Source organism: Pseudorca crassidens, chromosome X (assembly GCF_039906515.1).
Source record: "Pseudorca crassidens isolate mPseCra1 chromosome X, mPseCra1.hap1, whole genome shotgun sequence".
Lineage (NCBI taxonomy): Eukaryota > Metazoa > Chordata > Mammalia > Artiodactyla > Delphinidae > Pseudorca > Pseudorca crassidens.
In genome coordinates this window covers 87,393,811-87,408,308 of record NC_090317.1, presented here as the reverse complement: position 1 = coordinate 87,408,308, position 14,498 = coordinate 87,393,811, and the positions used below count along the sequence as shown (strand labels likewise).

Genomic DNA, 14,498 nt, shown 5'->3' with positions numbered 1-14,498 from the left:
TTGGCAATCTGTATGTCTTCTTTGGAGAAATGTCTATTTAGGTCTTCTGCCCATTTTTTGATCGGGTTGTTTGTTTTTTTGTTGTAGAGTTGTATGAGCTGTTTGTATAGTTTGCAAATTAAGCCCTTGTTGGTCTCATCATTTGCAAATGTTTTCTCCCATTCTGAAGGTTGTCTTTTTGGTTTGTTTATGGTTTCTTTTGCTGTGCAAAATCTTGTAAGTTTGATTAGGTCCCATTTGTTTATTTTTGTTTTTATTTCTATTGCCTTGGGAGACTGACCTAAGAAAACATTGGTACGATTTATGTTGAAGGAATGTCATGAAGAGCTTTATGCTCATAAATTTGACAATTTAGATAAAATAGAGACATTCCTTAAAAGACACAAGCTACTGAGCTCACTCCAGAAAAAGACAATCTGAATAGCTACGTCTTTTTTTTTTTAAATTTATTTTTGGCTGCATTGGGTCTTCGTTGTGGTGCGTGGGCTTTCTCTAGTTGTGGCGAGTGGGGGCTTCTCTTCATTGCGGTGCGCAGACTTCTCATTGTGGTGCCTTCTCTTGTGGCGGCGCACAGGCTCTGGGCACATGAGCTTCAGTAGTTGTAGCACATGGGCTCAGTAGTTGTGGCTCGCGGGTTCTAGAGCGCAGGCTCAGTAGTTGTGGCACATGGGCTTAATTGCTCCGCGGCATGTGGGATCTTTCTGAACCAGGGCTCGAACCCGTGTTCCCTGCATTGGCAGGTGGATCCTTAACCACTGTGCCACCAGGGAAGTCCCTAGCCATATGTCTTCAAAGAAATTTATTTCATAGTTTAAAACTTTCCTACAAAGAAAACCCCATGCCCTGATGGCTTCACTGGTGAATTTGACCAAACAGTTAAAGAAGAAATAATAGCAGTTGTACACAAACTCTTCCAGGGGATAGAAGAGTCATGTATTAATTTTCTATTGCTGCATAATAAATGACTACAAACTTAGTGGCTTAAATCAATATCCATTTATTATCTCAGTTTCTGTAGGTCAGAAGTCCAGTATAACACAACACTGTCCAATATAAAATAAAAATTCTTTAAAAGTCCAGTATAACATGACTCTGCTCAGTGTAACAAGGCTGAAATCAAAGTGTTGGCCAAGCCAAGATCTTGTCTGGAGGTTCTGGTGAAAAATACGCTCCCAAGCTCATTCTTGTTGTTGGCAAAATCCAGTTCCTTGCACTTGTAGGACTAAGGATCTCACTTCCTTGCTGACCATCATCTGGGGCTGCTTTTATCTCCTAGAGGCCGCCCACATTCTTTGCCATGTGGCCCCCCTCTGTCTTTGGGACATCAACAGTGTGTCAAATACTTTTTGTCCTTCTGATTTTGGACCTTTATTACATCTGCAAAATCCCTTCACAGCAGTAACTAGATTCATGTTTAATTAAATAACCGGGAGAAAGTATGTGTACACCAGGGGCTGGAAATCTTAGGGGCTGTCTTAGAATTCTGCCTACCACAAGGAAGGCATACTTCCCAACATATTCTATGAGTTCAGTATCACCCTGATCTTATATCAAAACCAGACAAAGAAATCCCAGCAAGTTATTTTATGGATATCAACAAACTGATTCTAAAATGTATAATGGAGAGGCAAAAGATCTAGAATAGCCAAGTCAATACTGAAGGTAAAGAACAGAATTGGAGGACTGATGCTACCCGATTTCAAGGCTTACTATAAAGCTACAGTAATTAAGACAGTGTGGTATTGGCAAAAGAATAGACAAACAGATCAATAGAACAGAGGAGCGAGACCAGAAATAGACCCACATAAATGTAGTCAACTGATCTTTGACAAAGGAGCAAAGATAGTCTTTTCAACAGGCTGTTGACACCTGTCAGGATGGTAATTATCAAAAACAACAGCAACAACAATGACAAAAGACAACAAGTGTTGGTGAGAATAGGGAGGAATTAGAACCCTTGCACACTGTTAGTGGAAATGCAAAATGGTACAACTACTATGGAAAAATGGTATGGCAGGTTCTCAAAAATTAAAAATAGAACTATCATAGGATCCAAGAATCCCACTTCTGGTTATTTATCTGAAAGAATTGAAATCAGTATCTCAAAGAGATATAAGCACTCCTATGTTCATTGTAGCACTATTCATAATAGCCAAGATGTGTGAAAAGCCTAAATGTCCACTGACAGGTGAATGGATAAAGAAAACATGGTATATACATACAATAGAGGGACTTCCCTTGTGGTCCAGTGGGTAAGACTCCAAGCTCCCAATGCAGGGGGCCTGGGATTGATCCCTGGTCAGGGAACTAGATCCTGCATGCATGCCGCAACTAAGAGTTCGCATGCCTCAACCAAGATCCCACATGCCGCAGTGAAGATCCTGGCGTGCCGCAACTAAGACCTGGTGCAGCCTAAATAAATAGAAATATTTTACATACAATGGAATACTATTGAGGCTTTAAAAAGAAGAAAACTGCAATATGCAACAACATGGATGAACTCTGAGGACATTATGCTAAATGAAATAAGCCAGTCACAGTAAGACAAATACTGCATGAATCTACTCATATGAGGTATCTTAAGTAGTCAAATTCATAGAATCAAGGAATGGAATGGTGGTTGTCAAGGTCTGGGGTGAGGGGGCAATGGAGAGTTACTAATCAATGGGCGTAAAGTTGCAGTCAAACAAGATGAATAATCTTTAGAGAGCTATTGTGCAACATTGTACCTATATAGTCAGCAATAATAATTTTTACACTTAAAAAATTGTTAATGGGGTAGATCTCATGTTAAAGAGTTCTTATCACAATAAAATAAATTGTGCTGAAACAACTGGACATTCACAAGCCAAAAAAGTAATCTAGACACAGAACTTACACCGTTCACAAAAATTAACTCAGACCCAAATGTAAAATGCAAAACTATAGAACTCCTAGAAGATACCATAGGAGAAAAATCTAGATGACTTTGGGTTTGGCAATGACTTTTTAGATAAAACAACAAATGCATGATCCATGTAAGAAAGAATTGACAAGCTGGACTTCATTAAAATTAAAAATTTCTGCTCTGTGAAAGACACTGTCAGGAGAATGAAAAAACCAGTTGCAAACTGGGAGAAAATATTTGAAAAAGAGATATCTGGTAAAGGACTATTATCCTAAATACACAAAGAATTCTTAAAACTCAACAGTAAGAAAATGAACAACCCAATTAAAAAATGAGCCAAAAACCTTAACAGACACCTCACCATAGAAGACATACAAATGGCAAATAAGTATATGAAAAGATGATCCACATCCTATGTCATTAGGGAAATGCAAATGAAAACAGTAATGGGATGCCACTACCATCTATCAGAATGGCCTAAATCCAGAATGCTGACAACACCAAATGCTGGCTAAGATGCGGAGCAACAGGAACTCTCATTCATTGCTGGTGGGAATGGAAAATGGTACAACAACTTTGGAAGACAGTTTGGTAGTTTCTTACAAAGCTAAAGATACTCTTACCACATCATCTGGCAATCACACTCCTTGGTATTTACCCAAAGGGATTGAAAACTTATGTCCATACAAAAAACTGCACGTGGAAATTACCAAAACTTGGAAGCAACCAAGATGTCCTTCAGTGGGTGAATAGATTTATAAACTGTGGTACATCCAGACAACGAAATACTGTTCAGTGCTAAATAGAAATGAGCTATCAAGCCATGAAAAGATATGGAGGAGCTTTAAATGTGTATTACTAAGTTAAAGAAGCTGATCTGAAAAGCTATGATTCCAACTATATGACATTCTGGAAAAGGCAAAACTATGGAGACAGTAAAAAGATCAGTGGTTGCCAGGGGCTAGGGGGAAGGAGTGAGGGGTAAAGAGGCAGAGCACAGAGGATTTTTAGAGAAGTGAAAATACTTTGTATGATACTGTAATGGATACATGTCATTACATATTTGACCAAACCCACAGAGTGTACACAGCACGAAGAGTGAACTCTAATGTAAGCTATGGACTTTGAGTGATTATGATGTGCTAATGTAGGTTCATCAATGGTAACAAATGTACCCCTCTGGTGCAGGATGTTGTTAATGGGGGAGGCTATGCATGTGTGGGGGCAGGGGGTATATGGGAAATCTCTGTACCTTCCTCTCAATTTTGCTATGAATCTAAAATTGCTCTAAAAATAAAAAAATCAAAGAAAACTACAGATCAATATCCCTCATAAACATAGATACACAAATGAGTGGATAAAAAAAGATGTGGTATATATATTTACAATGGAATACTACTCAGCCTTAAAAAAGAATGAAATCTTGCCATTTGTGACAACATGGATGAGGGTATTATGCTAAGTGAAATAAGTCAGACAGAGAAAGACATATACTATATGATTTCACTCATATGTGGAATATTTTAGAAAAACAAAATAAATGAACAAGCAAAACAAGAACAAACTCATAGATACAGAGAACAGATTGGTGGTTAGCAGAGGGGAACAGGTGTGGGGAGAGGGAGAAATGGGTAATGGGGGTCAATTGTATGGTGATGGATAGAACCTAGACTTTTGGTGGTGAGCATGCTCTAGGGTATACAGAAGTCAAATTGTAATGTTGTACACATGAAAATTACATAATGTTATAAACCAATGTTACTTCAAAAAAAAAGAGAGGAGTAGACAGTTGTGGGGATCCTTTCACAATGTATATAGATATAAAATCATCATATTGTACACTTTAAATACATTACAATTTTATTTGTCAATTATACCTCAATAAAGCTGAGAAAACCCCCACAGATACATGAGTTTTTAAGAAAATTCGAGCAAATCAAATCCAACACAATATATGAAAAAGATAATACATAATGACGAAGTGGGTTTTAATCCCAGGAATACAAGTTTAGCTTAGCACTTGAAAACCAATCAATGTAATTCACCATATTAATGAACTAATAAAGAAAAACCATATGATCATCTTGATTGATGCCAGTAAAGCATTTGACAAAATCCAACATCCATTTCTGATAAAATAAAATAAAAAAGAAGCAATAAACAATCTCTTAGAAATTTGGGGGCTACTTTAATCTGATAAAAGGCACCTACATAAAAACTACAGCTAATTTCATTCTTTTTTTTGGCCATGCCGCGTGGCTTGCAGGATCTTAGTTCCCTGACCAGGGATTAAACTTGGGGCCACGGCAGTGAAAGTGCTGAGTCCTAACCACTGGACCATCAGGGAACTCCCTCATTCTTTTTTTTAATTGAAATATAGTTGATTTACAATGTGTTAATTTCTGCTGTACAGCAAAGTGATTCAGTTTTATATATATATTCTTTTTTTAATATTCTTTTCCATCATGGTTTATCACAGAATATTGAATATAGTTCTGTAGGCTGTACAGTAGGACCTTGTTTATCCATTCTATATATAATAGTTTACATCTGCTAATCCCAAACTCCCAATCCATCCCCCCACCTTGGCAACCACAAGTCTGTTCTCTATGTCTGTAAGCCTGTTTCTGTTTCATAGATAAGTTCATTTGTGTCATATTTTAGATTCCACATATAAGTAATATCATATGGATGGGATGCTTTAATCCTTCCTTCCTTCCTCTCCTCCTCCCTCCCTCCCTTCTTTCCTTCCTTCCCTCCTTCCCTCCTTCCCTTCCTGATGCCCGCTTACCTGGGGCTGCGGCTCTGGCCGAGTCCACGGGGCCAGGCCCTCAGGCTGCTCTCCCACTAGGTGGTATGCTGTTTAATTTTAATTTTATACTGTATTGGAGTATAGTTGATTAATAGTGTTGTGTTAGTTTCAGGTGTACAGCAAAGTGATTCAGTTATACATATTCATGCATATATATTTTTTTCAAATTTTTCCCATTTAGGTTATTACAGAATATTGAGCAGAGTTCCTTGTGTTATACAGTAGGTCCTTGTAGGTTAGGCTGCGGGATCTTAGTTCCTTGACCAGGGATCGAACCTGGGCCCCTGCAGTGAGAGCATCAAGTCTTAACCACTGGACCGCCAGGGAATTCCCTAGGCTGTTTATTTTTTTTTAAGTTTTATTTATTATTTACTTTAATTTATTTATTTTTGGCTGCATCAGGTCTTAGTTGCAGCATGTGGGATTTTCTTTGAGGCATGTGGGATCTTTCATTGGGGCACAGGGCTCTTCATTGTGGAGTGCAGGCTTCTCTCTAGTGACATGCAGGTTGTCTCTCTCTAGTTGTGTTGTGCAGGCTCCAGGGTGCGTGGGCTCTGTAGTTTGCGGCACGCAGCCTCTAGTTGAGGTGTGTGAGCTCAGTAGTTGTGGCCTGCGGGCTTAGTTGCCCCGTGGCATGTGGGATCTTAGTTCCCCGACCAGGGATCGAACCCGCAACCCTTGCATTGCAAGGCGGATTCTTTACCACTGGACCACCAGGGAAGTCCCAAAGCTGTTTATTTATTTATTTATATTTATTTATATATTTTTAACATCTTTATTGTAGTATAATTGCTTTACAATGGTGTGTTCATTTCTGCTTTATAACAAAGTGAATCAGCTATACATATACATATATTCTCATATCTCTTCCCTCTTGCGTCTCCGTCCCACCTTCCCTATCCCACCCCTCTAGGTGGTCAGAAAGTACCGAGCTGATCTCCCTGTGCTATGTGGCTGCTTCCCACTAGCTATCTATTTTACATTTGGTAGTGTATATAAGTCCATGCCACTCTCTCCCTTCGTCCCACCTTACCCTTCCCTCTCCCCGTATCCTCAAGTCCATTCTCAACGTCTGCATCTTTATTCCTGTCCTGCCCCTAGGTTAGTCAGAACCATTTTTTTTTATTTTAGATTCCATATATATGTGTGAGCGTACGGTATTTGTTTTTCTCTTTCTGACTTACTTCACTCTGTATGACAGTCTCTAAGTCCATCCACCTCACTATAGATAACTCAATTTCGTTTCTTTTTACGGCTAATATTTCATTGTATATATGTGCCACATCTTCTTTATCCATTCATCTGTCAATGGACACTTAGGTTGTTTCCATGACCTGGCTATTGTACATAGTGCTGCAGTGAGCATTGGGGTGCATGTGTCTTTTTGAATTATGGTTTTTTTCTGAGTATATGCCCAATAGTGGGATTGCTGGGTCATATGGTAGTTCTATTTTTAGTTTTTTAAGGAACCTCCATGCTGTTCTCCATAGTGGCTGTACCAATTTACATTCCCACCAACAGTGCAAGAGGGTTCCCTTTTCTCCACACCCTCTCCAGCATTTATTGTTTGTAGATTTTTTGATGATGGCCGTTCTGACCGGTGTGAGGTGATACCTCATTGTAATTTTTATTTGTATTTCTCTAATGATTAATGATGTTGAGCATTCTTTCATGTGTTTGTTGGCAATGTGTATATCTTCTTTGGAGAAATGTCTATTTAGGTCTTCTGCCCATTTTTGGATTGGGTTTTTTGGGGTTTTTTTGATATTGAGCTGCATGAGCTGCTTGTTAATTTTGGGGATGAATCCTTTGTCAGTTGCTTCGTTTGCAAATATTTTCTCCCATTCTGAAGGTTGTCTTTTTGTCTTGTTTATGTTTTCCTTTGCTGTGCAAAAGCTTTTAAATTTCATTAGGTCCCATTTGTTTATTTTTGTTTTTATTTCCATTTCTCTAGGCGGTGGGTCAAAAAGGATCTTGCTGTGATTGATGTCATAGAGCGTTCTGCCTATGTTTTCCTCTAAGAGTTTTATAGTGTCTGGCCTTACATTTAGGCCTTTAATCCATTTGGAGTTTATTTTTGTGTATGGTGTTAGGGAGTGTTCTGATTTCATTCTTTTACATGTAGCTGTCCAGTTTTCCCAGCACCACTTTTTTTTTTTTTTGCGGTATGCGGGCCTCTCACTGTTGTGGCCTCTTCCGCTGCAGAGCACAGGCTCCAGACGCACAGGCTCAGCGGCCATGGCTCACGGGTCCAGCCGCTCCGCGGCATGTGGGATCTTCCCAGTCCGGGGCACGAACCCGTGTCCCCTGCATTGGCAGGAGGACTCTCAACCACTGCGCCACCAGGGAAGACCCCAGCACCACTTATTGAAGAGGCTGTCTTTTCTCCATTGTATATTCTTGACGAGGCTGTTTATTTTTAATTGTGGAAATACATGCTCACCATGAAAAAGACAGCAAAAATGCTGCTACTGCCTCCACCAGCACCGCCACCATCACCACAATAATAATAATACAGATAGGGAATTCCCTGGTGGTCCAGTGGTTAGGACCCTGAGTTCTCACTGCTGAGGGCCCAGGTTCAATCCCTGGTCAGGAACTAAAATACATTACAAAATGACCATCATGTTAAGTCTAGTTACCATCTGTCACTATACAAAGTTATTACAGTATTACTGACTATATTCCCTATGCTGTATGTTAGTTTCCTGTGACTTATTTTTCTAGGTTGAAGTTTGTGTCTCTTAATCCCCTTCACCTATTTCGCCCAAACCCCCCCACCCCCCCCACCCCCACCCCCACCCCCCTTCCCTCTGGCAACCACCAGTTTGCTCTCTGTTATCTGTAAGTCTGTTTCTGTTTTTTGTTTTCCTATTTTTTGACCACGCTGTGAGGCATGCAGGATCTTAGTTCCCCGACCAGGGATCGAACCTTTGCCCCCATGCGGTGGAAGCATGGTGTCTTAACCACTGGACCACCAGAGAAGTCCCTGTTTCTGTTTTGTTTTGCTTGTCTGTTTTGTTTTTGAGATTCTATATATAAGTGAAATCACACTATATTTGCCTTTCTCTCTGATTTATTTCACTTAGCATAATACCCTCTAGGTCCATCCATGTTGCTGCAAATGGTGTTATTTCGTTCTTTTTTATGGCTGAGTAATATTCCATTGTATACATGTATCACATCTTCTTTATCCATTCATCTGTTGATGGACATTTAGGTTTCTTCCTTGTCCTGGCTATTGTAAATAGTGCTGCAATGAACACTGGGGTGCATGTATCCTTTTGAATTATAGATTTCTCTGGGTACATGCCCAGTAGTGGGATTGCTGGGTTATATGGTAGTTCTATTTTTAGTTTTTTAAGGAACCTCCATACTGTTCTCTATAGTAGCTGTATCAATTTACATTCCCACCAACAGTGCAAGAAAGTTCCCTTTTCTCCACACCCTCTCCAGCATTTATTGTTTGTAGATTTAAACAAAATGTTTTTGTTTATTTTTGGCTGCATCAGGTCTTAGTTGCGGCACACAGGATCTTCGTTGAGGCATGTGGGATCTTTTGTTGTGGCGCGCGGGCTTCTCTCTAGTTGCGACGTACAGGTTTTCTCTTCTCTAGTTGTGGCGTGCAGGCTCCAGAGCGCATGGGCTCTGTAGTTTGTGGCACGCAGGCTCTCTAGTCGAGGCTCACGAGCTCAGTAGTTGTGGTGGGTGGGCTTAGTAGCCGCGAGGCATGTGGGATCTTAGTTCCCTGAACAGGGATTGAACCCTCATCCCCTGCATTACAAGGTAGATTCTTTACCACTGGACCACCAGGGAGGTCTCTGTTTGTAGGGTTTTTTTATTATTTATTTATTTATTTTAGTAAATTTATTTATTTATTTACTTTTGGCTGCGTTGGGTCTTCGTTGCTGCGTGCAGGCTTTCTCTTATTGCGGTGAGTGGGGGCTACTCTTTGTTGTGGTGTGCAGGCTTCTCATTGTGGTGGCTTCTCTTGTGGAGTATGGGCTCTAGGCACACGGGCTTCAGTAGTTGTGGCACACAGGCTCAGTAGTTGTGGCTCGCGGGCTCTAGAGCGCAGGCTCAGTAGTTGTGGCGCACAGGCTTCATTGCTCCACGGCATGTGGGATCTTCCCAGAGCAGGGATCGAACCCGTGTCCCCTGCATTGGCCGGCAGATTCTTAACCAGTGAGCCACCAAGGGAAGTTCCTGTAGATTTTTTAATGATGGCCATTCTGACCGGTGTTAGGTGATACCTCATTGTAGTTTTGATTTGCATTTCTATAATAGTGATGTTGAGCATCTTTTCATTGTGTTTGTTGGCCATCTGTCATTTGTGTTTCTTCTTTTCTGAATTGCCTTTTCATGTCCTTGGATGTTTTTCTGTTGGGGAGTTTGTCTCTTAGTGATTTGTAAATAAAAAAATATATATACAGTAAGGATTAACCCATTGCCTGTTAGAGATGTATTTTTCCTAGATTGCCGTTGCTTTTTAATTCTTCTCGTGGTGTTGCCAATGTTTTAGTAGTCAAATATATCAGTCTTTTCCATTATAATGTCTTTTGTAGTTTTTAGTGTTAGATTTTCCATATCCCAGATCACTTGTTATTTGCCCCCAAAAATAAGTTCACGTTTTTCACACTTGAATCTTCCATTTGGAATTTATTTAGTGTGAATTGCAGAGCAAACTTTCTATTTCTCCCCCTTCCAATACTTAGGCAAGTTTCCCAAACTTAACATTGACAAAGCTATTCCTTCCCCAACTGGTTCTTGGTGCTTCATTTTCTCTTTACAGTAGACCATAGCACACTGAATAGTCATGGCTTGAAGCCATTCTCTGTCAGGTCTGCTCATTTCAGCTTCCACCTTGCTTAGCATGTCTGTTTTCCAAAGTCTCAAGGCCAGCTATACTTGCAAATGAAGACAGTAAGCCTGTTCATTTATTTGCCTCTTTTTATGCTTCTCACACGAGTTTTGCAGCATCCTTCTTCACATGGATCCCAAACACTGCTTCTTAAGATTATTCCTAGGTATTTTATGTTACTGTTGTGAAGGGAATCTATTTCCTGTTGTTTTCTAACTGGTCATTGCTTGTATTTGAGAAAATGTTTAATCCTGCTACCCCTGCCTATCGAGTCTTTGTGTATCCATTGCTCCCTGAACTTTCCCAACACCTAACCCCTTCCCTTCAGTGAGTTTTTGGAAAGCAGTGACTTCTCAGTGTTGTCAGTACATGGTAAGCGCTCAGTAAAAATGTTTATGTTGGGTAATAATTGTTTCTCCAGCCAAGACATATTATGTTTCATAAGTATAGAGCCATACATCCCAGTTTATCTGGGTTTGTTTGCACTTGTGGCCCAGCATAATTTTTTTTTTTGGTGGCTGTGCCACGTGGCATGTAGGAATCTTAGTTCCCTAACCAGGGATTGAACCCATGCCCCCAGCAATGGAAGCATGGAGTACTAACCACTGGACCACCAGGGAAGTCCCACAGCATAATTAATAACACCCTTTTTATTTTAAAATTTGCCCAACTTTGGATGATAAGTTATATGGTCACCCTAATTATAAGAAAAGGGGACTATTTTAATAAGGAGATAACCAGTAGTAATTGTAACACACACATCAGTGGAGGGAATTATTAGGGGGCAAAAAGAGACATGTTTAATCATATCATGAAAGCAGCTATTAATTAGCCTTCACGTAGAATTAGGCCTGTTATTGACTTCCCTGATACCTGCCTCAAATTCATTTGGAACTATTAAATTGTCCATCTCAAAAAACTTACTTTGAAATACCTCAGGTGTAGAAAAGTTATAAAGTATTATAGTATTATAAGAAATACTTATGTACCCAGCACCACCCAGCTTAAGAAATAAAACATTTAATTTAAGCCCTCTGGGTAATGTACCTCTTCCCAACTGCATCCCCTTTTGTCCCCCATAGCTCATCCTGAACATCATGCAGTACTGTCATACTTATGCATGGGCTTCCATACTCTTCATACGTGTGGTTTTTCATGTTCTTGGTACACATGTATGTAGTATTGTTTTGCAATTTTTAAACAGGCAGGTCTCATACATTTTTGCTTATCTTTGAGATTGTGTATGTTGATATATGCAATGGATATTTTTACTATTGTATAGGATTTCTTTATATTAATTTATCAGATTATACTTGTTGGACAATAAATGTTTACACGAATGTTTTGTTCATTATAACCAGGCCTCTTGCTGGACTCACTTAAGCTCTAATAACTTTTGATTCTCTTGGTTTAGCAAAATAGTTTCTCTTCAACAGCTATACCTTGTTTCCTGCTTTATGGAAATGGCTAGAACTTGCAGAACAGTGTTAATGGTGATAATTGACCACTTTATGCTTGCAGTGTGATGTTGACTGTTGGTCTGATGCTACCTTATCAAGGTAGTATCTTTACAAGTTACCAGGAATAGTTACTGTTGGCAAATGCCTTTCATCTACTGTCAAAAGGTTTTTCTCTTTTGACATTGAGGTGATGAATATCCCATAGGCAAATCATACTCAGTCACATTAGGTTTTTGTGGTATGCCATTGAGTTAGATTCATTTATTTCCTTCAGGATTATTCCATCTGTACTCCGAACTTCCACACCCGACTCCCAACCCTTGCACCCCTTTCAAATTTAAATGGTCAGAGCTTTATTCTACTTTGATTTCTCAAAGAACCAGTTCTTAAGTGTATTGATCAATTCTACTGTATTTCTGCTTATTTGTTCCTTTTATTTTAAAGCCCTGGTGGACTCCCAGCCTCATCTCAGGCCACTATCCTTTGCTCAAGCCTTGCCCTATCAACTGGACTCTTGCTGCATTGAGCTAGATTACCCTGTTCTTCTTAATCTTCACTCTCACACAGACTTATGATTCAACCCAAATGCCACTGACAATAGAAAGCCTTTCCTGATCTCCCAGGCTAGACCAGGTACTTGTGCTGGGCACCCAGATCCCCTTCAGAACTGATCTGTCTCTATCCCTTGACTAGAAGCTCAATAGGCCGGACAGGGTTGATTCATCTGTCTTCTCAGTGGTCAGGAGGGCCAGGAACAGACAAGTGTGAACATTGGAAGGAAAAAAAAAAAAGATTAGCTACCATTTGCATCAGGACAAAGGGATCAGGTTAAGGACAGACACACCACTGCTTTCCTAGACCCACACTTTGGGACATGGTCAAGGGGAAAAGAGAAGTAGAGCCTTGGAGAATGAGAAAAACCACACAAAGCAAGTACCACTTGAGGTTATTTTTCTAACTGAACTTTTATTACTTTTTTCTTTGAAGGCTGGAACCATCAAAGTCCTTAGATCAACTTTAAGTGCTGGATGGAGTAAAAAAAACCACAAAAGACTGTTGGGCGATCTGTGAACAGACTGGCAAACAAGCAGATGACAAAACAAAACCAAAAAGGATGGAAAGACTGTTCTGGGGAGCTAGTCAAATTATTTGCTTATGAAAATTTGTTAGAAATAAACTAAAACATTAATAAATGAAATCAAAATTTTAAACTGAGCTCCAGGCTTGAAACTGTTATAAAGGCTCAGGAAATAGAACCTTCAGTTGGGTTGAGTGAATTCTCTTACAACCTGCTGGTTTGTTCCCCTAGAGCAAGGCGATGCTTTGTCCTTGGCTGCAATCTCTAACACCATCACCACCCCCAAGTGCAGATCCCATTCTGAAAAAGATCCCCCCAGTTCCTGATGACTCTGAAGGAGGAGGATGCACCCATGTGGTGACAGAGATGGCTTTCTGGAGAGTCCACTGGATTTCTTCTCCAGCCATCTAACATGTGCTCAAGAGGGTTTATTTCTTTTTAAACTTGAAAAAAACTCCATTGTGAAAAGTGAGTTATGAAGAGTGCTCTTTATTTGAAACCTCCACAACACAGACGCCAATCTTGTCTCGCATTGAATCATTAGCTGTGCACATCAACACATTCCAAGCACAAATTAAGAAATGCAAACAGAACAAAAAAATATATATATATATAATTTTTTCCCCTATCCAAAGGTTTCAAGTCTCAATGCAGCAAATCCTTCTGAACACAGAATCTGAGGAGCACACTGTTCAAACAGTTGGGACAAACGGGTCCCTGTAAAGGCTATTGCCTTTTCAATACATGGGTGAGGGATCCTGGACGGCATGGAACGGGGAGAGGAGGTGAGAAAAAGGGAGCGGGGAGAGAGAATGAGCAGGAAAGGGGGAACGGGTATGCGCTGGGGAAGATGGGGCAGCTGGGACACACACATGGTGAGTTGGTGGATTTTCACTTATTGGTTTTTGACATTTTCTTTCTGGTTCTTTTTTGTTTTCATTATTCCATTTCCCCCCATTCCCAGGTCCAACAATGGTAGAAAAACCCCACAGTGGTGGGCGGGGCCTTATTAGGCCAGCCCAAAGCCTTCAGAGCACTCCTGGATGGCCAATAGTAGCATGTGGCGGAGCTTCTCAAAGCTCTCATAGGCAGGCAGGTCCAGCTGATTAAAACTAGGGAAAGAAGAAAGATCAATTCATGACAAAAGATGATAACCAAATCTGTGTTCCCATGGTGCCCACTTGACTTCTGCTTGTAGACTCCCAATCCTGTCCTAGCCTTGTCTGCCCTCCTCTAATCTGGCCCCAATACTGGCCACCAGGCACCTAAAACATAATCTGACCCTGTCACTCCTCCTTAAACACCACGGCCCTACATGAAAGCTCCAAGGAGGTATTCAGGGTCACTGGTCACCCCTGCCGAGTTCTTTAGCATTCTGCTCGTGCAACTCCTTGCTCTGG

General features: G+C 40.4%; 1 protein-coding gene and 1 long non-coding RNA gene across 14 annotated transcripts in view; one reads left to right on the top strand and one right to left on the bottom strand.

The window, feature by feature from the left end:
* The window catches only part of LOC137216975 (uncharacterized), a 51,607-nt gene extending 38,093 nt beyond the window's left edge, over positions 1 to 13,514 (top strand). Inside the window, exon 6 of one of the 2 annotated variants that reach the window (XR_010939912.1) lies at positions 13,008 to 13,514. This is a non-coding gene — a long non-coding RNA (uncharacterized lncRNA). The remainder of the gene's footprint in view (positions 1 to 13,007) is intronic. The other variant, XR_010939913.1, reaches the window with a different exon arrangement.
* Positions 13,515 to 13,567: 53 nt separating this feature from the next.
* The window catches only part of HUWE1 (HECT, UBA and WWE domain containing E3 ubiquitin protein ligase 1), a 143,359-nt gene continuing 142,428 nt past the window's right edge, over positions 13,568 to 14,498 (bottom strand). For all 12 annotated transcript variants that reach the window (XM_067723113.1, XM_067723112.1, XM_067723123.1 and 9 more), the window contains one exon: positions 13,568 to 14,210. In XM_067723113.1, coding sequence (XP_067579214.1) covers positions 14,108 to 14,210 — 103 coding nt within the window. In that variant the 3' untranslated portion in view covers positions 13,568 to 14,107. The remainder of the gene's footprint in view (positions 14,211 to 14,498) is intronic.